This window comes from Nycticebus coucang, chromosome 4, assembly GCF_027406575.1.
Source record: "Nycticebus coucang isolate mNycCou1 chromosome 4, mNycCou1.pri, whole genome shotgun sequence".
Lineage (NCBI taxonomy): Eukaryota > Metazoa > Chordata > Mammalia > Primates > Lorisidae > Nycticebus > Nycticebus coucang.
This window is the reverse complement of record NC_069783.1, coordinates 103210817-103237486: the sequence shown is the minus strand read 5'-3', so window position 1 is coordinate 103237486 and position 26670 is coordinate 103210817. Positions and strand designations below refer to the sequence as shown.

Below are 26670 nucleotides of genomic sequence, written 5' to 3'. Positions count from 1 at the left end.
ACAAGAGGATCACTTAAGCCCAAGAGTTTGAGATTACTGCAAGCTGTGATGCTACAGCAGTTTACAAAGGGTGACAAAGCTAGACTTCGTCTAAAAAAAAAAAGAAAGAATACCATGAGCCCCTTAATGCAAAAAGACTTCTATCAAGTCTTTATACCCTCATGTCAGGCACCAAGCCCACTGTCCCTTTTTTTTTTTTTGAGACAGAGACCCACTATGTCACCCTCGGTAGAGTGCTGTAGCATCACAGCTCACAGCAACATCAAACTCTTGGGCTTAAGCGATTCTCTTCCCTCAGCCTCCCAAGTAGCTGGGACTACAGGCGCCCGCCACAACTCCCAGCTATTTGTTATTGTTGTTGCAGTTGTCATTGTTGTTTAGCTGGCTCCAGCTGGGTTCGAACCCACCAACTTCGGTGTATGTGGCTGGCACCGTAACTACTGTGCTACACTTGCTGAACCAAGCCCTCTCTCACTGTGCAATCAATCAAATGGACGTCTTGGCAGAAGTCCCTAGACAGCAGGACAGGAGAGGGCAAAAGCCAAGGCTTGCAGAGCCGGTCTGGCCAGGACACGCGCCTAGAGGGCCCCATCCCTCCCACATACCCAGGGATATCAACCCAGTTCTCTGCCTTCAGAGTGACTTTGCCTCCTCAGGAAAAGATAGCTCACTTGAGTAGAATCACTATAGTTTCAAATCAATAAGCCCCCTCACAAATTTTCTCTCTCTGTGGCCACTCAAATAAGCAGTGCTTGGTCAATTACCAAAAACAAACAAACAAACAAACAAAAAATATATATATATTATTTTCTCATAGGTTAGGTGATTTTTCTGACTTTTTACAACACCTTCATTGGAAATGGTCTCTGTAGCAATTCCTTCATTGTTCAAATTATTTCTCCCTTTTATTCTTATTGTGATCCACTAACACATATTCCCACACCTAAACATTTTTAAGATATTATTGTGTCCTGATCAAAATATGCACATTTGAGGAAGTCCTGTATTTCTCATATAGAACAGCAATATTTTTAAGCTAGGAGTGCTGACTTAAGACAATGTCCAGCTTACCAGGGAAACCTTTATCGTGAATCCAGGAGCTCCTTATATGGCTATGGTGGCTGTCCACACCAGACTTCCTGGCTCTAAACTGAATTCTTATTTTAGTTCTGATTCAGCCAAGGATATCTCCCTGGACAACTGACCTTGAGTTATGTTGGTAGAGGAAGTAAGTGGGAGTTTTTACTTCATGACTAAGCTTCACATGAGGTCTACTTTCCTCAATGATATGGTAAAAGAAAACTATGAGAATTGGGGTACCTAAGAATAGAAGAGAAAACGCTTTACTCAAGTCTAGTGAAAACAATGAATGCTTTCAAATTCAAATTTATGTATCTTTCACTGCTAGTTTTCTTTTTGACATTGATCGTGTTTTAAGTGTATTTTACCACATTAAAGACCATTTGTAAATACTGGCCAGAATCAAGCAGAGGAACTAGAAACATATTTTTTTTAAAGAGATAGAGTCTCACTTTGTTGCCCTCTGTAGAGTGCTGTCCAGTCACAGCTCACAGCAACCTCCACCTCTTGGGCTTAGGCGATTCTCTTATCTTAGCCTCTCGAGTAACTGGGGCCACAATACCCAGCTTTTTGTTGTTGTTGTTGCAGTTTGGCCGGGGCCTGGTTCGAACCCCCCGCCCTCAGTATGAGGCCGGCAACCGACTCATTGAGCCACAGGCGCCGCCCAAGAACGTTTTTTGTGTTTTTTTTTTTTTTTTTTTTTGCGCTAAAGTTAAAAAGGTTTCTAGATTTTCATTAAGTTTTTTAAGAGTACACAGAAAGCTAAGGAATTACTTTAGTTACCATGACTTAGATTTTGCCGTAAGTGCAATGTAAGAGCCATGGAAATGAGTCAGGTCGCAGGGGGCCCGACCCCACCAGCTATGCGCAGGTGCAGGCCGACTCCCCACCTGCGTCTTCTCAGGGAGCCTCTGTAAGCTCCTCCTCCCCTGGCTCCAGCCTTTACCCTTCCACTCTCCCGGTTCAGCTCACCCTCTGCCACAGAGGGTTCTGGGCTTTGAAAGCAATTCACAGGGCTACGTAGGAAGCTCCTGACTTCTTAGAAGAGGTACTCTACAGATCTAGCAATGATATATAATAGTTACAGCGCCCAAGGCCGGGCGCGGGGGGGTCACGCCTGTAATCCCAGCACTCTGGGAGGCCGAGGGAGGTGGACTGTCTGAGCTCAGGATTTTGAGACCAGTCTGAGCAAGAATAAGACCCCATCTCTAAAAAATTAGCCGGGCGTTGTGGCGGGCGCCTGTAGTCCCACCTACTTGGGAGGCGGAGACAAGAGAATCGCTTAAGCCCAAGAGTTTGAGACTGCTGAAGGTTGGGACGCCACAACGCTCTACCAAGGGTGACAAAGTGAGAAGTGTATTAAAAAAAAAAAAGTTACAGTGACCACGACCTCAGACAGACTTTCTCCTCCCTGTGGAGGGGGCTCTGAGAGCCTCCGGCCTGGGGTGGAGCTGCTGGGCGGTCCAGGGCCCTCCTCTGGGGCAGCGCCGAGGCCTGCCAGCAGAGGGCGCCGGAGGGTCGCCGCAGGAGGACTGGCAGTTCGTCGGCTCGCAGGCGACCTCCGGCTCTGGGAGCGCTCAAGCCTCATTAGCGACAGCCCCCGCAGGCAAGGGGGGCAGCAGCTTCTCAGCAAAGGCCCCTCGTGCTCTGGCAGCAGAGCGCCTCAGGGTTTGGTGGTGCAGTCAGGGAGATCCGTGGGGGCGCCTCGGGTGGGACGCCGCACCTGAGCCTGCCCGGCCCTGGAGGGAGGCCTCCCAGTGAGCCACCGCAGCTGCTCTGTGCCCCTCGACGTCGGCTGCTGCCCCAGGCGCAGAGGCCCCCTAGGCTGCTCTACCTCAGCCCCAGGGTCATGGCTGCTCCTTACAGCAGCTATTCTCACACTCTTTCTGCTTTTTCTCCACTTGCTGTCCAATCCCTTATTACACCAACATCCTGTAAGAGTTAATAATTCTATCTTTGTATTAAACTTTGCCTGTTCAAATTACTGTGTGAATTTTCTCTCTGGATTGGACCCAGACTTGTGCAAGAGGCCTATGTGAGGACTTTGTAGTTGACAGTTCTTAGACCTGTTCAGCCCTTTCTCCAAAACGAGGCACTTCTCAGCTAGCAACCTGAAACATCTGTATTTGCATTCGGAACTGGAAGGGAGAAGTGGAGGAATGGATCATGAACAGTACCGCATAATAAAATGGGCAGTTAAAGGGGGGTTCAAGTCTTATAATATCTGTAAGATGGAGGCTACAAATGGACTCATTGTTCAATCCAGGGCAGGAGGATAAAGCAGCCCTACGCCCCCAGAGTTTAGACCAGATTACCCCTTCCTGATGGCACTCTCTGGCGGCCTGCCTGGGGACCAATGTGGGTTTCTGTAATATGGACACACTGTGTTGCCCTAGCAAGGAGGTAAACAGGGACACACATGCCATGTCCTTAAGAAACAAGAGCAGGGGTGGCGCCTGTGGCTCAAAGGAGTGGGGTGCCAGCCCCACATACCAGAGGTGGTGGGTTCAGACCCAGCCCCGGCCAAAAACTGCAGGAAAAAAAAAAAGAAAGAAAAAAAAAAGAAACAAGAGCAGAATGCAGAAACCTGAGGTCTTCTGAGGTCTTGAATTAGCTCTCGCTGCAAGATTAGGAGGGTGATACCAACTGCAAGCTTTTTTTTTTTTTATTGTTGGGGATTCATTGAAGGTACACAGAACCAAGTTACACTGATCGCTTTTGTTAGATAAGGACCCTCTTCTATTTGTGTCCCGCCCCCAAAAGGTATAGGACACCCCTTGACCCCCACCCCCTCCCTCCTTCCCTTTCTCAGCTCTCCCCATCCCCCACTGTGTACTAGGACCTTAATTGTCTTCATATCAGGATTGAGTACATAGGATTCTTATTTTTCCATTCTTGTGATGGTTTACTAAGAAGAATGTGTTCCACATCCATCCAGGTTAATACAAAGGATGTAAAGTCTCCAACTTTTTTAGTGGCTGAATAGCATTCCATGGTATACATATACCACAGCTTGTTGATCCATTCCTGGGTTGGTGGGCATTTAGGCTGTTGTCACAACTTGTCTGGAAGCTTCTTGAGCATTCACTGTTCATGACACACTTGGTTGTGAGGTCTTCTGTGAAAGCTACCCCTGCTTTCTTGTCACAGCCATGCCTGAGTTTCCTTTCCTGTCATGTTACTCCTGCAATATGACGTAGCAGCCTGCCTTCTAAACAGTCCTTCCATTTCAGAATATTTATGATGAAAGGGCCACTTAACACTGACGGGCATGGCATCTCTTCAGAGGTGTTCATGCCCACGATGAGGTGCCATGGTCAGAAGGCAGAGATTTGGGGGGCTTGACAGCCAGCCCTGGTAGGGTGCTAGGACTTGTCTCACCCTAATTCAGTATCAGGGCAATATTCTCTCTGAGCATCTGTGTTTTCTGAAGGGATTGGGCAAATTCTAAAATGCAATACAGGCGATAGCTCAGCAGCTAGGGCGCCAGACGCATACTCCAGAACTGGCGGGTTTGAAACCAGCCCTGGCCTGCCAAACAACAATGACAAGGACAACAACAACAACAAAAATAGCTGGGTGCCGTGGCGGGTACCTGCAATCCCAGCTACTTGGGAGGCTGAGGCAAGAGAATTGCTCTTAAGCCCAAGAGTTTGAAGTTGCTGTGAGCTGTGACACCACAGCACTCTACTGAGGGTGACATAGTGAGCTTTCTCAAATAAAATAAAATACAGTAATACTTTCAACAATTTCTGTTACAAAATGAGCTTTTAAGAGATGACATATTGGGCAGCACCTGTGGCTCAGTCGGTAAGGTGCCGGGCCCCATATACTGAGGGTGGCGGGTTCAAACCCGGCCCCGGCCAAACTGCAACAAAAAAAATAGCCGGGTGTTGTGGTGGGCACCTGTAGTCCCAGCTACTTAGGAGGCTGAGGCAAGAGAATCACTTAAGCCCAGGAGTTGGAGATTGCTGTGAGCTGTGTGATGCCACGGCACTCTACGGAGGGCCATAAAGTGAAACTCTGTCTCTACAAAAAAAAAAAGAGAGAGATGACATATTACCTCATTATCCCTTCTCTTTCCTGAGTCTTTTTTTCCCAGTCCTCATAGATATAAAACTTAAATTGAACAGTGGGTGCGCTGGATTAACACCAAGTGCTATGTGAGAACTGGCAGTGGCCATATCAGAGAGTAGCAGCTTAGCCCCAGTCACTCTTCCCTTCCCTTTATAGACATCACAATAGAAGAAGACCCGGACCTGAAATAGGTCAGGAATCCAACTGACTTCATCTGAGCTTCCTTCAGCTTGCTTCTTCCCTCCCCATTCTTACAGGATGCTTGAGGACGAATCCCCTCCTTCTTCCCCTGGAGCCTTGCCTCTATTCTGCCACAAAGAGCCCATAGCCAGCATCCAGCACTCACCTCAACCACAAACCTCCAGGAAATACTATTTCTAAAGAACAGCAAGCAAGCAAGAAACCAAAGAAACACTTGGGGAGAGAAAGAACACCATGGTGTTCAGGGAGATTATTTTATGCCAGTTATTTTTATAGTTGCAACACGAAGATATATATATACACATGTGTGTGTACCTTTGAACAGTTGATTACTTAAATTACAGAAAATGAAATGCAAACCTTCCTGACTGTAGGGTAATGAAACTCCCTGCACTAATCCTTTTGTAAACAAAACTATCGACAGCAAATGTGCACTTGGACAATTCTGGGCCTACCCAGTCCTTTAATCCAAACCTCTGACCAAGCATGAGTAAGGCATAAAACAGACCAATCTCTTTCACAGCAGTTCATAAATAAGAAAGCAAAAATGTAATAACTTGGCAGGAGGCCAAATTCCTATCTAGGCTGGGAAAACAACAAAATAACTGAGCTTCAAAGAGCGTAGAATCTATTAGGAAAGCAAATCAAATGATAGAACACTAAGAATGGTTCAAATAAAATGCTAAAACCATATAGGCTGAAAATAGGTAAAAGAGCTGTCTAGGCATCTAATGATAGTTATCTATACTTAGCTGTATCAAAGGCCATGATTTGACCATTCGCACTCGTCCATGGATGGGAACATTCTTGTCTACTAGAGACATGATCACATGACTCTTTCAAAGAGACAGCTTTATTCTTTTAGATAAAATTGCTCTAAAATAAAGGAAATTCTGTGTTAAAAGAATAGATGGATCCCACTAAATTAATTACTTAGAGTTAAGATTCTGGCAAAAATGATGGGAAAGAACAGAAAGCAATTTGAAAGGGCAAAAACCAAAATTTTATATTGCTGTTATGATCAAACATTTAATAATCACATGGGATGCATGCCTGCTTCCTGGACTGGAGGGGGCAGGAGTGAGGGAGGAAATCACGAGGTACAGCTTATTAACCTGAGCACAAATACAATCCAAAGAGCAATATTACAATGGCTCATAAGGCAACGTCAGTGTTTTCTCATTCAGAAATCAATGTCTATATTTGTTATTCAGGTACAGATTGCCTCTAAGCAAACTGCTTATATAAACAGACTTTTAAAGGTCAATTTACCTTTCTTTTTGTTTAATCTTTACATCTAAATTTAGACTGCCTGAGTCAGTATTCCAGTGTTCCAAAGCCAAAATCCCAAAGGCTCGCCTACAGCTCTGCAGAAACCACTTAAGTTCTGCCACTTCTCACATTTTGGTTCTACAAAAACATGCGTATTCCTTCTTGTGTTTGCAAAGCTGAAAGAAGTCAGGAGACTTTTTCTCTGGCCCATTTACCATTCATTTGGCCCTAAACATCATCTTATGCCATAAGATCTAGCACTGCCTGACAAAGAACAAACCACCCAGAACCACCAGGACTCTTGAGTACATGCTCCCTTGGATTTTTCCTTCATAATTTCATCATACTTGTCGAGAATACTCTTGGTTTGACCCTGAGAAAGCTTGATCTCTATATCTTATATACATCTAGCACTCAACTTTTAACACAGTGTCTTAAAGGTGGAGAAGAGAGCTGAATTCAACAGATGAAATCGCTGACACATGGTGTTTAGGAGGCAAAGCGCAGTTAACTTCCTGCTTTTCAAACACATCACTTCCCAAATAGTAAAAATGGAAAACATCCAATCATTTGATATTTAAATAATAAATCCTCCTTGAGTAGTTCTAAATCTGTTAGTAGCAAAAGATTTTCTGCTTTTATAAACCATATTCAGTTGGCAAATGGAGAAACTCAAGCTCTCAAAAAGTCGATTACTAAATTGGTAAACTAAAACACTGGACTCAGTCTCTGGCTACACCCAGGCTCTTTACAGCTATCTTAGGTGCCCCACAATCTATGAGCCAAGATCATCTCTTCACAATAAACTTAAACTGAAATAATTCCATGTCTGCTCCATAGAGGTCATGATATGTTCATGTTTCTGAATCCAGTCTCTTACCCCTACCATATAATGAGAAATTTCACTTTGTAATAATGTTAAGAAACACTATCCTCTTTCAACACAAAATATGAAAGGTTAATAATTACCATAAGCAGACATCCTAGATTAAGGTAAAGCATCCTACTTCTTTCCATTTTCCTCCTCTCACTCATACTCAAAATCATACATCCCAGAACCATAAGTTGTGAATTCCCAGTCTGGTTCATATACCAACTGACATGCATGTTGTCCACAGCAGAGGGAACCTTATGGGCCTTTGACTATACCTGACTATCGTTATAGATGTTTGGGTCACAATCGCTGATAAGCCCAAAACAAACAAAAAATTACAATGTGATAGTATTTAAGAGGGAAAGGTTAGGGCAGTGCCTGTGGCTCAAGGAGTAGGGCGCCGGTCCCATATGCCGGAGATGGTGGGTTCAAACCTAGCCCCGGCCAAAAACCAAAAAAAAAAAGAGGGAAAAGTTTAAAAATTGTCTTAGTCATCATGATACACATTTCAAAAATGTATAAACCTTTGATTATTGAAGATTTTAAACACTTATTAAACTGTTGAGTATAATGAATCCCACTGAACCATTATCCAACTTTATCAAATTTTGGTCAATTTGTTTTATCTATTCCTCAACCATAAAATATGTTGAGGCTAATTCCATACATTATGTAATTTGATCCATTAAGTTCTTCAGCATGTAAGCATGATATAATTAAGTTTTTATTTCCTACAATGGTGTACAGTTGCATCAGGAATTTTGAAGGAGGCTCAGTACAGCGATGCCTAAATTCCACTGTTTCAAAATCACACATTCCTTAAGTGAGGGCAGGCTGTTCTCCAAAGGTTTTCAAATCATGCTCTCCAAAGCTGAGAAGGCTCAGCAGCTGCCACAGGACAAAGGGAGGTCATCAGGAAAAGAATCCAAAGTCTAGCCACCCCACCCCTTACCTCTTCCCATCACTTCCACAGAAAATGCCTGATTTTGTTTCATGTACCACGGTCCCCAGGGAAATCCTGTCTGGGGGAAAGATGACTCTTTGAAAAACTCCTTTATGTGGGGAGGAAATTGGAGTTCACAGAGGCACAAGTTACAGTTTCATTTCCTCATATGCTAAATGAGCTCGCACAAGTCATAAAAAGGCAAAATGTCAAACAAATACAGTAACTACCTACTTCTTTTCTGAGATTCTCGAATAGAAAGTCTGCCAGAAAACTTGTATTTGCTTTCTTTTGTCTGTTCTTAGGATAATCAGAAGCTCTAAAAACACTGATTGGTCTTCTAAAATGATCTAATGTTTAGTTATTTCCTTTTTTTCCCCAGACTTACTTGATGTTTAATAATAACAAAAAACTTAAAGGTCAACATACAAAACAAACAGGTATCAATGTTTATCATCCTATGATTCTGACATCTTCCCCGAATATTCTTTCCCCTAAATTGTGAGGAAAAAGTATTATATTTTTTGAAAATAAAATTTTCTTTTCTATAACTTTTTAGTCTTTTTTTTGCTATTATGAGTGAAAGTTAACTTCCAAGTAGTTGAATCGGTCAATCTCAGGCTCTGTTTCCTTCTCTCTTTCTATGTATCTCAGAAGACCATCCTAGGTTCATTTACAGAAGAGAAACTTTTGGGGAAAGAATCCTGTCTGTCTTTTCCACCCAAACATTGTTAAACATTATAAATTAGAAGCCCCCATGTAAGCCATGACCCCTTTACAGTCCCATGCACGCTCATAGTTCTTCCCTACCATCCTGACATTTTTCATTCTCGTTACCTCTAAGTAATTATTAATAGAATTCAGACAATAAAATGTACCATTTCCTCAGTACCATCTGGCAATGCCTTCCTCAAATAGTTCTCATAGCAGATGGCAACAGAGAGATGTAAAAAGGTGATGCAATAAGTTTCTGCTGAATTACATAGATGGTTATCATGGTCACCAAAACTATTAATATCAGTATTGCTTAAAGCACATGTGATAAAAAAAAAAAAAAAACTTTATGAAATTAATTACTGTCAAAAATAAATGCATTGAAATTTCTGTCCACGTTTTAAAACGCATCGAAATATACTCTGTACTACTTCAACTTGATAAAAAGAAACTTTACTTTGTATATGGGGATTTTCAAAGAGGTATAGCTACAATCTTTTTTTTTTTTTTTTGTAGAGACAGAGTCTCACTGTACCGCCCTCGGGTAGAGTGCCGTGGCGTCACACGGCTCACAGCAACCTCTAACTCTTGGGCTTACGCGATTCTCTCACCTCAGCCTCCCGAGCAGCTGGGACTACAGGCGCCCGCCACAACGCCCGGCTATTTTTTTTTTTTTGTTGCAGTTTGGCCGGGGCTGGGTTTGAACCCGCCACCCTTGGCATATGGGGCCGGCGCCCTACTCACTGAGCCACAGGCGCCGCCCTACAATCTTATTTTTAAAATCCCTATTGATGCTGCACTTCTATTACCTTTTAATGGCTTAACTTGGGGGGAAAAATCCCAAATACTATATTTTGATTTTATTGCCTATTCAACAAACAATTCAATAAACTACTTTCATAGTTCCTTTCATTCATTTATTCATTCACAATGGTTAACTAGACATCCACTAGTTTAAAAAAAGCCAATTGCTAAATGAGAGTCAGAAATGCCTTGACAGTCACCTTCACAGAGATGGTACCCAAAGCCAGAGATCTGGGAATCACTGACGGGAAGACAAAAGAGAAAATGCAAAGAAGCAGTAACTAGTAAGAAAACTAGGAAAACACAGTGCTGCGGACAGGAAGGAAGAAGGAAGTACTACTGCCATCAGATTTTTTTTTTTTTTTTTGTAGAGACGGAGTCTCACTTTATGGCCCTCGGTAGAGTGCCATGGCATCACACAGCTCACAGCAACCTCCAACTCCTGGGCTTAAGCGATTCTCTTGCCTCAGCCTCCCGAGTAGCTGGGACTACAGGCACCCGCCACAACGCTGGGGTATTTTTTGGTTGCAGTTCAGCCGGGGCAGGGTTTGAACCCTCCACCCTCGGTACATGGGGCTGGCACCTTACCGACTGAGCCACCGGCGCCGCCCATACTGCCATCAGATTTTAAGGAGGTCCAGGCAGTGGCTCACAGCTGTAATCCTAGCACTTTCAGAGACTAAGGTTGAAGGATTGTTTGAGCCCAGGAGTGCGAGACCAGACCAGCCTGAGCAATGTATCAAGAGAGATTCCATTTCTACAAAAAATTGAAAATTGGCTGTGCCTGTAGTTCCAGCTACTTGGGAGGCTGAGGCAAGAGGATTACTTGAGCTTGGGAGTTTGAGGCTGCTGTGAGCTATGATGATGCCACTGTGCTCCAGCCCAGGCATCAGAGTGAGACCCTCTCTCAAAAACAAAAATTTCAAGGTGAAGTAAATGGAAGGTGACTTGTATTGCTATGAAGACAGACACATGGGGAAAAGGTGGTCATGTGATGAAGAAGGCAGAGAGTGAAGTGAAGCATGAGCAGGCCAAGGAGCACTGGCGGCTAGAGGAAGCAAGGAAGGCACCTCCCTTCAGGTGGGCAGCGAGCACGGCCTGCTGACCACAACGACTCTAGCGTCTAGAACCGTGAGACATCAAATTTATGTTGTTTAAAGCTTCCCAGTTCATGGTATTACTTTATGGCAGCCCTAGGAAACAAATGCAACCATTAAAAACTGAAGGAATTTCATATCTATGTGAAACTTATTAATAAAAATTATTTCTAAAAGTAGTTTTTTTTTTTTTAAAGGGACATTTCTTAAACTGATAGAGGCCATTTACTTTATTTATTTATTTATTTATTTATTTATTTATTTATTTATTTGGTTTTTGGCCGGGGCTGGGTTTGAACCCACCACCTCCGGCACATGGGACCGGCGCCCCACTCCTGGAGCCACAGGCGCCATTCTAAAAGTAGTGTTTTTAAAGAGAAAATTCATATCCAAACTTTGTTTTAATCACAGACTAGCTATTGGGATCACAAATACATTATAAATTGCTATATGTCTGAGATACATAAGTGCATATAAAATAAACAGTACTGTTTCATTTTAATAGAATTTATCCAAAGCATTAATATTATAGGTAAAGCATAAGTTTTAGTCAAATGTCTTTTTTAATTTTTATAACTGATTTAAACCTGACACTTCAAGGTTTTCTGATTTTTTTTTAAGAGCTAACTTAGAAGCAACTATAATTGGGTGGTGCCTCAGTGGGTAGGCAATGGCCCTATATACAGAGGGTGGCGGGTTTGAACCCAGCCCCGGAAAGCTGAAACAGCAGTGACAACTGCAACCAAAAAACTGCCAGGTGTTGTGGCGGGCGCCTATAGTCCCAGTCCTGGGAGGCTGAGGCAAGAGAATCACTTAAGCCCAAAAGTTGGAGGTTGCTGTGAGCTATGACATCACAGCACTCTACCAAGGGTGACAAAGTGAAACTCCGTTTCAAAAAAGAAAGCAACTACAATTATTAATATCTTGCAATTTAACTGTCATAGTAAATCATTTAGAAAATTTGATGTATATTGACAACAAATTCATAGACTGATTCTCTTGAAGTTGGTTCATCCATAAATGTCTCCCAGCAGTACAGAAAAACAGAGAAGGGATCCTTACCAAAAACTTCTCACTTATTTTTATTATTTCTTTAGCAGACTGAATTTTTAAGCAGTAACACTACTGTTTTCAATTTCTGCACACACTCCCACTACTACAGCTGCACAATTACTTAATGTGTTCTGAGAAATGGGTTGTCAGGTGACTTTCTTATTGCGTAAACATGACAGAGTGTGCTCACACAAACCCAGATGGCACAGCCTACTGCACACTGAGGCCAGCGGCTCCTAGGCTGCACATCTGTACAGCATGTTAACTGTACTGAGTACTGTAGGCAACAGTGACACAATGGAAGGTATTTGTGTATCTAAACACAGACAAGGGACAGTAAAAACATGACACAAAAGATAAAAATAATAGTACACGTGTACAGGGCAGGTCCATTATAATGTTATGGGACCACCTTTGCTCATGTAAACCAAAAGGTCACCATGCAGCACCCGCCTGTATGGAGAAATATGTTAGACAGCAGAGAGGAAAATATACTTCTCTTCAGAAAGTCAGCTTCCCAAAACTACTGAATGAGAAAAACAAAATAATCATAATCTATACTCTTGTGTATGTGTTCCTCTCCTAGGCTTCCCTCAGAGTGATACTCTATAAATCGTAAGCTAGTAACTAAGACTAGAAGAAGAGAATGTAAAGTTTAAACTAGAATAAAAGAAGTATTCCGAAGCCAGTTTAGTTTCTCATTCCTTTATTCATTCAGTGAGAAACAGACACTCAACAGTGACTACCTAGGAGGCACTATGGTAGGTGCTAGAGAAGTAAAGGAAGTCCTCCGGCCTTACCTCTCTCTGATGTGGAACAGGGAGGTGAGAAGGGGTGAGAAGGGCTGCCTGTAACACCAGTTATTACAGTATAAGTACTCGTGGGTTATGATCAAATACTCCTAACTTTCAAAGAGCAATAGTAGCAAACTGATAACCTCTCTGTATCAAATAGAAAAAATATTTCTTATTGGGTGGCGCCCATAGCTCAGCGGGTAGGGCATGGGCCACATACACCCAGGCTGGTAGGTACGAACCCAGCCCCTTCCTGCTAAACAAAAATGACAACTGCAACAAAAACAAAAAATAGCCAGGCCTTGTGGTGGGCGCCTGTAGTTCCAGCTACTTGGGAGGCTGAGGCAAGAGAATTGCTTGAGCTCAAGAGTTTGAGGTTGCTGTGAGCTGTGATGCCACAGAACTCTACCCAGAGCAACACAGAGAGACTCTGTCTCCAGGAAAAAAAAATTCTTACTAATTGAGCAATGTGCTTATTCATTCTCAGGAAGTTTCAATGTACTCTCACAGACCCATGAAATAAAGAGAACAGATAATAGTGGCAAAGCTGCAACTTCATCCCCCTAAGTGTCTAATAGATTCTATTTTAAAAACTAAAATCCTAACACAGTTTTTCAGTCAAAAGATAAGCCAAAAAGCATTCAGCAAACTGCAAAACAGGTATGGTGTGCAAGAAAATTCACAACATCCTATCTACTCCAACCTCAACTGAATTCTGAATACTAACTTTTGAATCAAGGACTGAATTTTAGAGCCTCCATTTCTTTTTCCTTCCTTACAGGAACTCAAGGCAGGTAAGTCCTAACACAGCACCTGGCCCATAACAAGGGCAATGTATTAGTCAGGAGCACATGATCTGAGCATTCACTTTCAAACCAAATCAAGGACATTCCCACCACTTGAAAATGATTTTATATCTTTAATCTGGAAAGGTATGAACTTGGAAAGTCAATAACCGGCAACTAAAGGCTCATTTTTCTTTGCACTTCCATTCCTGATTATCCTGATCCCTCCACGAATTGGAAGGACACTTCAAGGTCACTGTAGCAGGAAAGGAAGGCATGAAGAAGATCTACAGCGTGAAAAGATCCTTGCTGTTGTCCATCAACTTTACATTTTTATTGTACTTTTAAACTATTAGGAATACAAATTCCGAAGTACATTTTTTGGATTCACATTCTTTTCAAATGGCTGGCACAGCCCTGATTTTATCTGATAAATTTAACTGGGAGGTGGGGGAGTGGAGAGGGCAGAAGCATAACCAAAGTAACAAGGGGGAAAGATCTAAGGGTTCTTTCTTTATCTTCCCACTAGACCAGGGGTCAGCCAGATAGTAAATACTTTTTGTCTTTTTGGGTCACATTGGTCTGTGTCACAACTCAACTCTGCCAGTGTAGCACAAAACCAACACAGACAACACATACAAATACTAAGCATGGCTGTGTCCCAATAAAACTTCATTCATGGACACTGAAATCTGAATTTCATGTAATTTTCACATGTCAAGAAAATTCTTTTGGAGCCAGGTACGGTGGTTCATGCCTATAATCCTAGCACTCTGGGAGGCCAAGGCGTGTGGATTGCTTGAGCTCACAAGTTTGGGACCAGCCTGAGCAAGAGGGAGACCCTGTCTCTAAAAAAAGACCCTGTCTCAAAAAAATAGCCAGACGTTGTGGCAGGCGCCTGTAGTCCCAGCTACTTGGGAGGCTGCAGCGAGAGGATTGTTTGAACCCAGGAGTTTGAGGTTGCTGTGAGCTATGACACCATGGCACTCTACCCAAGGGGACAAAGTGAGACTCTGTCTAAAAAAAAAAAAAAAAAATATATATATATATATATATATTCTTTTTATTATTTTTTTCAAACATTTTAAATGTAAAATCCATCTTAAGCTCTTGGGCCTTATAAACCTGAGAGTCACATATCACCAACCCCTATGTTAAACTACATTTTTAGCAACCAGGAAAGTCTTGAATTTTGAGATGTCCCTAGTCTGTTATTTACAGATTCCTATGTTTGAGGCAGAGCAATAATGACTTTGAGAATTTTATTCTCTTTTTTTTTGTAGAGACAGAGTTTCACTTTATTGCCCTAGGTAGAGTGCCGTAGCATCACACAGCTCACAGCAACCTCCAACTCCTGGGCTTAGGCAATTCTCCTGCCTCAGCCTCCCCAGTAGCTGGGACTACAGGCGCCCGCCACAAGGCCCAGCTATGTTTTTGTTGCAGTTTTGGCCCGCCACCCTCGGTATATGGGGCTGGCGCCCTGCTCACTGAGCCACAGGCGCCGCCCGACTTTGAGAATTTTAAAGAGAGGAAAATGCTCAAGTGTGTTTGTTATGCAGGCAACCTCAAAAACACTGTGTTTGTGTGCCCCATAATTTTTTTTTTTGCAGTTTTTTTTTGGCCGGGGCTGGGTTTGAACCCGCTACCTCCAGAATATGGGACTAGTGCCCTACTCTGTTGAGCTACAGGCACCGCCCATGTGTGCCCCATAATTTAATTCATAGAATAAACAGTCAAAGGAGCTAAGAATATAGGTATAACTTAAATGCTATCTGGGGGCATCAACAGTTTGGGGGATAAAAGAGTCAGTGTCCTGTCTGAGGCTCAGAAATTGTTCAAGAATTTCCTCCTGGAACAAGTGTAAGTTACTTCCCTCTAACTATAACCCTTGAACACAGTGGGAAAAGTTCCACTGTGCAACATAGACAAATAAAGTTAAGTGTCAGTTCATATTAAATACTTGAACAACAATCTATAAGGCCCAGTGTTTGTCACATGGCCTTTAACACGTGCGTTTGCTTTGGAAAGTTTCAAGTTTGAAGTCACAACTATTTCCATGTGTATTACAATCCTCTGTAAATACTTATGTTTTTGTTTCAGATTAGAGCCTTTTATTTAAACTTAAGAGAAAAAAATGTTTGCTGGCAGTGGGCACACCCTTTTAAGTTTCTGAAAATTTTTCTGTTAAAGTCTACAAGCACAACAAGAACATGAACATGTGACTAAGAAGGAATCAGCCTAGGACTGAATCCTATACAATACTTAAGACAGAAGGAAAGATGTTTCACAGTATATGTATTCAGAGTCAACTGCTCCCAGGGAGCGGACATCTGTCGGTCATATTCCATGTGACAAAATATAGGGGTACACTGTCTTATCTATCACTGCATCTTAATTTTGTACATAGTAGGCATTCAATGAAAACTGATTTATTAAATGATTTATTAACCCTACGGCACTATTAACTCTATGTCACTATTCACCTGCCTCATTACATTAGTGGTAAGAATTTTGTGAGAGAATAAATTATGTGCAATAATCGTAGTTATTTCTTATCTACATTTTAAAGAACAAACCAATAGTCAAAACAACAGTTTAACTTGTCCGACTGGGTGGCAATGAGCTTGGGTGTACCTAATTTTAATCTCACTGTCCCTGATTATTAGAAATCTCATTTAACAGACACTAAAACAGTCTGTGTGTATTAGTAGGGTGAAAAGTCCTACCTCCCTAAGTTTATTAAAGAATCCATGGGGCCAAGCACCATGGCTCACACCTGTCATACTAGCACTTTGGGAGGCTGAGATGGGAGGACTGCTTGAGCTCAGAAGTTAGAGACAAACTTAAACAAAAATAAGACCCTATCTCTACTAAAAACAGAAAAATTAGCCAGGCTTGGTGTTGCAGCCTGTAATCTCAGCTACTCAGGAGGCTGAGGCTGGCAGATGTCTTGAGCCCAGGAGTTTGAGGTTGCAGTGAGCTAGGATGATGCCACTGTGCCATGGCCAAGGTGACAGGGCAAGACTCCATCTTGAAAAACAACAACAACAACAAAACATGGGCAAACAGGTTAACAGTCTACTTCTAAAATGCACTCATAAAACTCCTAAGGTAAAAATGGTCATTCTCTATGCATTAGGCAACAAAAGAAATGGCCGATCCCAGATCCCTTGTATCTCTGGGTAACTACATCACTGGAAGAATGGGTGGGGAAATATTTCCCTTTAAACCACTGGAACAAGCAATACTTAAAAATAATTTTTCCTCATTTAATTTAAATTCTAGGCGAAAAAAATTTAGTTGGTTTAAAAACCATTGTAACTATATAAAGAATTACCTTCTTAGAATGTATGTAATTTATTCATGGACGCTTTGGTTATTGTCTAAAAAAAGTAAAAGAGGGTTGGTTTACAATGTTGTTTTACAGGCTTTATTTTATTTTATTTTGTTTTTGCAGTTTTTGGCCAGGGCTAGGTTTGAACCTGCCACCTCTGGCATATGGGGCCGGCGCCCTACTCCTTTGAGCCGCAGGCGCTGCCCCTACAGGCTTTAATTTTTTAAAAAGGAAATTTTTCATAACCTCAAAATCTGAAATGAAAACTGTTTTTGACAACTTCATTCTTAAATATGCTGTAGATTGGAGGCTACAAATAAATGTTGATTTCAGGTCACTTTCAACAGCCTACCTGGTTAGCAAATTTTACTAACTTCACATATAAATTTTTAAATAATTCAAACTCTGAGCCTTTCAAATCATTTAATCCAATCAATTCAGAGTTAATACATTAAATGTAGCTAAGAGAACCACGTGGGCATAATCCCAGCACTGTGGGAGGCTAAGGCAGCAGGATTGCTTGAGCTCAGGAATTTGAGACTTGTCTGAGCTAGAGTTGAGACCCCAACTTAACAAAAATCAAAAAACCCAGTGAGCCTCGTGGCTAGCACCTGTAATCCCAGCAATTCAGGAGGCTAAGGTTGCAGTAAACTATGATGATGCCACTGCACTCTGCTCAGAGCATAGGGTGAGACTATGTCTCAGAAAAATCAAACAAGGGTGGCGCCTGTGGCTCAGCTGGTAAGGCGCCGGCCCCATATACTGAGGGTGGCGGGTTCAAACCCGGCCCTGGCCAAACTGCAACCAAAAAAATAGCCGGGCGTTGTGGCAGGCGCCTGTAGTCCCAGCTACTCAGGAGGCTGAGGCAAGAGAATCGCCTAAGCCCAGGAGTTGGAGGTTGCTGTGAGCTGTGTGAGGCCATGGCACTCTACCGAGGGCCATAAAGTGAGACTCTGTCTCTACAAAAAAAAACAAAACCACAAACAAGGCAATAAATGTAGCTAAGAGACACCTGACATAATAGGCAGCAAATTCTGATGATTTTAATAATACTTTTTTAATATCTACTATTTTCTCCAAAAATTGGTGAGTCAATCATTTTCAAATAAAGCTTTCCCTCCCAAAGTACAGTTTCCGTAGTACAGCTGTCTATAAGACAAACACAAATTTAAAACAGGAGTTTTTAAAAGCGTGTCAATTTTTCTCCTGTCAAATTTAAACAGAAAATGTATAGTAAATTCTGAAAATGAGTTGATAGGAAAAAAGAATGCCAGTACCTAAAATAGCCCTCCTATCATCTAATCAGAGTATTCAAATACTTAACATTCTCAAAACAAAAAAAGGAGGAAAGAGTAAACGTAATGAAAAGGAAAGGAAGTCTCTACTGCAGCCTCTGTCAGCACTGAAACAGGAACAGAAAATCTAAACCCTTCACAGTTAACACATGGGCTTAGTCTGGGACTTTTCAGAACACAAATCTAAAAGAAATTTTTACTAGTTACAACAAAAACTAAAATTGTGCTAGTTTAGGCAAACTACCTTTGAAAGCCCAGAACCCTAACATTTTTAGCCAAAATGACCCCTGAGTTCTGAGTCAGTCCTGCCCAGTTACATTCTGTAGAGCCACTGCATTCCTTTGTTGCACAGTTCAATAGCAAAGCATCTCCATGAACACCCAACATTCCCCCAAAACTCCATAAACTGTGCCCACCACCAAAACTCAAAGAAAAATTCCTCATGGGAACATATTCTAGTAAGTCAAAGCAAGCAAGCCATCTTGAAACTAAGGGGAAAAATCAATTGTTTCCGGTTTAAAATAATCCTCTAGGGATCATATAATTTTTAAAGATATAATATTTAGTTATTTTGGAAAAGAGTTAGAACAATTTAAAGGATTTGTGAAGAAACGGGGAAGAGTTCTGGCTTTGCACAATTCTAATCAAGCACAATTTTGGAGTGTTCAGTCCACTCACAGGCTGAGAGGTTCCTTCTCAACGTGTGTGTACATTACTGCATCCCTTAGGCATGAATCTGGGCTGCAGTTTCTTAGTGCCCTGACCTTTAACCAAGCGTGACTCTGCACTCACCTTAGCTCTTCCTCCGGTGACCCATTTACTTTCACACTGTCCGGACGGTCTCTTCTCCTCCTGTAGAGACCTGAGTGTGAAAGCTCTTTGAGCTGTAATGCAGTCATACTTCTCTCTACACATCAATTACCGACACTGTAAAGCACTTGTGTTCAGCAGTGTGGTGGCCAGGGCATACAAAGGCAGTGTCCCCTGCTGGGGGACCTCAGCACACCTGACTCAGAGTGAGAAGCCTCGACACAGGCCAGGCTGCTGAAGTACACAGCTTCCTGTTTCTCGCTAGTACACACCCTCCTCAGCAAGGCATGACTTGCCTTATCTCTGGGCCCTGCACCTTGGGGAGGGGGAGTCCGTGACCTAGAGGCGACTTATTCACATGGTTTGCCAATAAGCAAAATTTAATTGTTATAAATAATCATACCAATTCCATTTTAAACTTTTCCAGGATCATTCTGAATTAAAGTTGGGCTAAAAAGCTCTGGTAAAGTAATGACTAAAGAAGGGTCCTGCTCTTTCTTGATTTATTTGCCAGGAAATCCATTATACTTCATGGGCAGCTGTCAGTTTAAAGAAATGCCTGGTCATAGTGAGCTCTTAAGGACATTTTCCTTGGGAAAAAAAAAAGGCAGAATTCTAAAGGGAAGCAGTCCAATACCTCCCTCTCACCACTCTACTCTAAATCTTATTTAGAAGGGGAGGAAGTGTCTTTGATCCACCCTCCCCTCATTAAATATTACTAAAAAAAAAAAATCATAGTTGAAAGGAAGATGGTTTTTTCTATCAACCTCCAGCTAATGATTTTCTGAATCTGTAACTACTCACTGTGAACAACCCCCCCTCACAGCACACCACCTCTTAAAGGCTTTATGGGCACCTAGGAAGCCTTGTGTTTACCTGAATATTTGACCTCAGATGGTCAACAGCGGTAAGGAGGTGGGCTTGGGTTTGGGTGTGGGGTGTGGGTGACTGAAGGCAGATAACACGGGACAAGTCCTTTGTCACCAGCTCCAGTGATGCTGTTAAGAGTAGCCCCTGCCCCCGCTTGGTCAAGTCACAAACTCAGGCTATAGTCCTAGCAAGTTCTAGCACAACAGTCTGATTTCATGGTTCTAGTAACTTTTCTCTGGGCAATGACAAGCCTTTTTTTTCTTCTAGAATCCCTTCAACAACAAGAGCGCAGAGAAATGGGTCTGATATTTTTCTTACACTAAATGTTAAATAGTTAATATATTCCCCTCTCTAAGAGTATGGGCATCATAAATACAAAAATTAGGACTAATGGCAGGAAGAGGAGGTCTATACTTCACCTGGGACACAGGAATGCTAGCTCCCCTTATTTACTACCCTATTTCCACTGGGAAACAGAGGACTTTTTATAGCAGCCATTAAAACACAGCATGCATTTTTTAAGATTCAGGAAAAAAACTTTTACCCATTTTGTCACTACATTAGATTTAATCAGTGATGAAACATGTTTTTTAAAAAAACGTGTTTAAAAAAATCAGGTGACAGCTGTATCTTCCTCTGGAAGGATATACAAAAAACTGGTACTATCAGGTGCTTCTGAGGGACTTGGGAGACAGGAGCAGAAGAAAGCTTTTTAATTACACACCACTCTACACCTTCTGAGCTTTGAATATGTCACCCATTCCCTAAGGAACAGAAACAGCACTTTAGGGAGATTTACATATGTATTAGTATTTTATACAAAGCCTTTGGATGCTAACACTTAAAAAAATACAGAACAATTTAGTAATAGGAACATAAAAATCAGGGCTCTCAAAATATCTAATTCTTACTTTTTAATCAAGAAAGGTTTAAAAAAAGAGCAGAAACTATCACTAATCTTCTTTAATTTTTCCCCCCTTGGCATAAAACCAGAATAGAAGATAATGAATAAAATACAAATCAATCTTATATTCACTGCAAACACAGAAACTCCAATGTAAAACAGAGTTCCTATAAAAAATATAATTAACAGCTTTCTATAAAAAATATAATTAATAGTTTTACCGGTAAAAGAGCTCTTAAAAAAATTCATGCAGTGTGCTGACAAGGGAAAAGAGCTTGGTGACTCCTGGAGGTTAACCAGACAGGAAACACCTAACTGTGTAGGATGAATTCTGCATCTGATGAGTCTAGGGTTAAAAGGATGTGAAGAGAGGGGAAAAACTCAGCCCCAAGCCATGTAACAAACAAGCTGAAACAATTGTCACCCTCTGACTTTTTTTTTACAATGGCTGTACGGACAAATAGAAATTTCAGTAAATCAATGCTATGTTCTAATGGAACTGCCACAACCGAGTAAAATTAAATTCTGGGCCTTTGGGGAAGCTCTTTTAACCACCGTTTTTTCTTTGAAGTCAGAGACAGAGAGAAAGGGCTGCCCTCGCTCTCAGCACCCCTTAGGAAATGACCTGAAACTGGCCTATACGGCAGAATACACACGGCCCAGCTCAGGTTGTAGCAGCAGATTGCCAACTCCCCCCCTTCCACAATGTGCTCTCTGCTCCCATGCGGCCAGTGAGGGGGTGTGGAGACAGGGTCAAGACAGGGAGAGGAGGGCTGGGGACTCCACCTTTTTTTCCTTTCCACACAACTTCCCCGTGGATGTGGATTATCAATTGTGCCTAAATTCTCAGATGAGGTCTATTTAAACAGTATTAAATTTCAACTGTCATAGCATGATTTTGACAGTACAGAGAGAGGCCTGTATGATGAGTACACTTTCCAAAGGTCTCTAAACAGGGCTATTATTCATTTTAGCATTCTAAAATATCTTTGAAGGCCAATCTGCCTTCTATTCAATGCAGAATTCTCCAGCCTCATTTTTCACTTGGCCTCACCTTATACACCATCCGTGACCCGGGATTTTTGCCTCTTCTTGGATACTTCCAGTGATGGGGAGCTTACTACCTCATAAAACTCCTGGGGCTTTTTCCTCCACTCCGATTGGCTATTAAAGCACATGTCTTCCATCCTATTTCCACCATAGTGCAGCTGGCCTATGAACCTAATTACAACTTTCTGTTGGGTCATCCTTCAATCATCACCCTCCATGAATGTTTACTTTGACTCGTGGGATTATCAGCTATCTGTTCCAATTCAATGTCACCAGCATAACTGATAATCATTTCTTCTATAAGTCTAAGCTCTTCCTTGAAATGAACAAACACGCAGCTCTATGGAGCACCACACAGTGTCTGTTTCCTCCCAGGCTAACATCTAATCCAGTAGTTTTCCATCTTCCGAGGGTCATGAACCTTCTGTGAATCTGACGAAAGTTAATGACGCTCTCAAAAATGCCTGAGAGCACAAAATTTTACCACAGTGTAGGATTTAAAATCACATTTGTTCATTCATTCTGTATTTACTCTGTGCCCTGCAATGGGCCAGATGCTGCTTCAGTTCCTCTTATCTCCCCTGAATTTCCCTCAGCCCCCAACCGACCTTTCTGACAAATTTTTATCTATCTTCCATGTTTCAAACCAATCTTTTGAAATGTAAATGGATCACTTATTGACCTTGCTTAAAACCCTTCCATGGCCTTCATGATACAGACAGAACAAGGGGAGCAAGGTCTGCCATATGGGCCGGCTGAGCCCAGCCAAGCAGACTGTACTCCCGGGGTTCCCAGGGCAGCTGTGCGTCCCTTCACTTCCTGGACTTCGCACATCCACCTACTTCCTAAGATTGGAAGAAGACTCTCTGGCAGGACCAGCTCCTAATCATCCATCATTGCACTGGGGCACGGTAGACATCTGTATTTGTTAATATATAAGTTCTTTACTTTAGACGTTTAACCCACTGATTTTTGGGAGCCTATCCCACTTTACAATGCTATGTTTGAGAAGAACTCTCCGGAGTGTTTTTTTTGTTGTTGTTGTTGTTTTGTTTTGAGACAGAACTTCACTCTGGGCTCGGTGCCTGTATCTCAGCAGCTAGGGTGCCAGCCACATATCCACATATACTGGAGCTGGTAGGTTCAAATCCAGCCTGGGCCTGCCAAACAAAAACGACAACTACAACCAAAAAAAAATAGCTGGGCGTTGTGGTGGACACCTGTAGTCCCAGCTACTTAGGAGGCTGAGGCTAGAGAATCGCTTGAGCCCAAGAGTTTGAGGTTGCTAAGAGCTGCGATGCCACAGCACTCTACCCAGGTCAATAGCTTGAGACTGTCTCCAAAAAAAAAAAAAGAGGAATCTCACTCTGTTTCCAAGTTAGAGTGCCACGGTGTCAGCCTAGCTCACAGCAACCTCAAACTCTTGGGCTCAAGTGATCCTCCTGCCCCAGCCTCCCGAGTAGCTGCAACTATAGGTGCTCACCATGAACAGCACCAGGCTTATCTGTCTATTTTTAGTAGAGACAGGGTCTCACTATGGCTCCGGTCTTGAATTCCTGAGCTTAAGCAATCCTCCCATCTGGCCTCCCAGAGTACTAGGATTATAGATGTGAGCCCTTGCACTCAGTCTGAAATTTTTTTTATTTCTGCATTTAACACTCAACACTTACCTAAATGAGATTTGAAAGACTCATTCATTCTATAGTTTTCAAAGAATTTACTTTCTTGGTGAAAATGTAAAAACTGAAGCTTTCATATTCGTGGAGTTGAATAGTACTGGCCATACTTATTCATTTGAGATGAGTAAAAAAATTAGCTTAGATTTTTGCCTAAATTTGTCATAGTCCAGATTTTAGAATCCTGTTGCAAGTAATCCCTTCAGGCATAAGTGGGTAAAGAAATCTAATTGAACAACAAGGTCCTAAAATTGATAATTAAGGTTTCTGAATCATCAATTCTTTCTCCTATACAGAGTCAAGAGAGCTGCAAAGTAGCTTCCATGGCAGTTACAGTTAACAGGGGCTTGTGACCTCAGTACCTTCTACACTAAGTGGCAAAGGCCTGGAAACTGCTTGAGCAATGAGGCCGTTAATTTTATTGGAAATTTATTTGGAAACTCACTTGCTATGTTTCCTTAACTATCAAAGTCCTCAGTTTTTCCATTTGGAAAAAGAAGTGGCTGAATTAGATGACCTCTGTGATCTCTTCCCCAGATTAAGATTATTTGATTTAAGAAAGGACCTACACAACGTTTATGCCAATGTTGACTAGACGCCTTGCCTGGAAACATTTTACTTTTTCAGCATTGCTTTAGTCAGGAATCTCATTCCTGAATAATACAGGAACACGAGCAGGCTTTACACATTCTGCTATTCAACAATCACTTCCTGGAAGGGTTGACAAATGCCAGATCCTCAGTGGAGGAGGGAAGAGAGGAGGCCGACTTCAAGCAGTCTCTGGGCCCTTCCTCATCCTCACTCCTGGCTCACTTGCTCTGTGTCCCAACACCTGATCCAAGGATGTGAGCTACATAGGGTGCGTGCCAGTCATCCCTCAAGAATCCTCCCCTCAGAGCACAGAGGCCTCAGGGGAGGAAGGCGGAGACAGACATTTGCTGGGGGACTGCACTTTTCCTCCCTGAGGGTAATCACAGGGTGGGTACTTCATTCAGTACAGTAAGCATGCTTCTGGAAAATTACACATAAATTTAAATTTTAATAAAGAGAATTTTTCATTCTCTAAATGAACTGGTCTGAAAAAAAGGAATTCTAGTAGCAATCTTTTCACAAAAGAGAGCTTTTCTGCAAACCCAGATTTTCCAATGCTTTGACTTGTAACAGGATAGAAACATTATGTAGTGATGCCACTTTTCAGATAACATAGTCATAAATACTGTTTCTACCTGTCTACCATTCTGCCTGTCCACCTACTATGCATTTTAAGCATATCTATGTCTACTGAACACATTTCTAAAGTAAATTCATATTAAAAAAAAAAGAATCCAACAGGTGAAGTACTTGTGTGTGAGAGGAGAAAAGAAAGTTACTTTCACATTCCAAGATAAGCAGTTACAAGCCAGCACTTCTGAGCTTCTGAAGACCTGAAAGAATTAAACACGGTTCTTCTTCCTGCCCTGGAATTCAAGGGGTGTGTCCTAAAAAATAAACCACAATTCCTACCCCACCCTGATATAGATTTCATTACCATCATCAGTACATCAACACATCAACTTTCACTTCAAAATTATTTCTGCCAGGTTATCAAAATATTCACCAGGTTCTATGTAAAGTCTAAGCTTAAACGCAATTATATATACATATATATACAAATATATATATATAAATATAAAAAGTTGTGTTGCCTCATTTCTGATATAAATATTATCCTGTTATTGTTAGTTTTTCCTTCCAAACTCTGAAAAAAAGTTCAATTCTTTTGACTATGTCTTCAGGGCTACAAGTGTTTCTTAAATTTCTAAATTCTGTTATAATTTTATCACTGAAAAGTTCTTTGATAAGAAAAGTTCAGTGATAAAATGATAAAAAAGAACTTCTTTTCAGTGATAAAATGATAAAAACAGAATTTAGAAATTTCAAGAACACTTCTAGCCCTGAAGACAGTTGTTTCATAAAAGATATTATTTCCTGTATTTTATTATTATTCCAGAGCAATTGAAAATGATAATATAGACATTTATTTGACATGAAAACGTGTACACGGGGCGGCGCCTGTGGCTCAGTGAGCAGGGCACTGGCCCCATATGCCGAGGGTGGCGGGTTCAAACCCAGCCCCGGCCAAACTGCAACAACAACAACAACAAAAAAAGAGTTGGAGGTTCCTGTGAGCTGTGTGACGCCACGGCACTCTACCGAGGGCAATAAAGTGAAAAACTCTGTCTCTAAAAAAAAAGAAAACGTGTACACGGTCTGCTGTTGTGTGAAAAAAAAGCAGACAGCAGGACACCACACACTAGGAGACTCTCTTTCCCAGGAAAAGCTACACATGCAGGTACCGCGTGTGTACACACGTGCACACCCCAGCGTTCAGTCGGGACGAACGTGTAATGTATCTCTGTTTGGTGGGAAGGAGAGGATGAGGCAGGATCTGGAGGAAGTGGAGGGCTCTGCAGACAGAAGGGACACCCAGCAGCCTGAGGACCTGTCAGGGAAATAAGGAGACAAAGCTAGGGGCTAATCTGATCAGGTCTGCCTGCCCTCCTTGCTTTTTATTATTTTTTTCCCCTTTTGTCATAAGGCTAAAGGCCTTGGTAGTTGAAACCCATGTTGCTGACCACTGAAACTTAACCTTTACTGGCACCTTTCAAAAACATTTGGTAAGTTACCACAGTTAACAGTCACTTCAGTTCCATGCTCCAGACCACCCCACTTTCCTAACCCATAAATTTCCTGAGCCTTGTCTTCAGGGAAGGAGATTTGGAGCTGTCCTCCTGCCTCTCGCCTGGCTGCAGAGCCTCTGGCACTGATGTGGGCAGGCAGAGGGGACCTGGACCCACCGATACAGGCCTGGCAGGGTCACAGGTCTTCCAAATCAGGACTAAAGGTTTCAAGTGCATGTGATAACACCATAAGTCAGGTAAGATGAGGGTCCAGCTGAGTGTGTAGTGAGGAAGGGGAAGGGAGACACACATACACGTGACCACAGGGCTGCTGGTGCAGCGGGAGGACCCAGCCATGGACTCACAGCCTTGGTGAG

General features: G+C 42.1%; 1 protein-coding gene across 6 annotated transcripts in view; it reads right to left on the bottom strand.

The window, feature by feature from the left end:
- The window catches only part of LIMS1 (LIM zinc finger domain containing 1), a 154308-nt gene that overhangs the window by 48970 nt on the left and 78668 nt on the right, over positions 1 to 26670 (bottom strand). Inside the window, exon 1 of one of the 6 annotated variants that reach the window (XM_053586785.1) lies at positions 25970 to 26017. The exons of 3 other annotated variants lie outside the window; for them this stretch is intronic. Coding sequence is in view for 2 of the 3 variants with exons in the window: in XM_053586780.1 (XP_053442755.1) it covers positions 19116 to 19222 (107 nt within the window). In the remaining variant the exon portion in view is untranslated. Of the gene's footprint in view, positions 1 to 19115; positions 19333 to 25969; positions 26018 to 26670 lie in introns of those variants that run through there. 2 more of the 6 variants (XM_053586780.1, XM_053586781.1) reach the window with 2 other exon arrangements.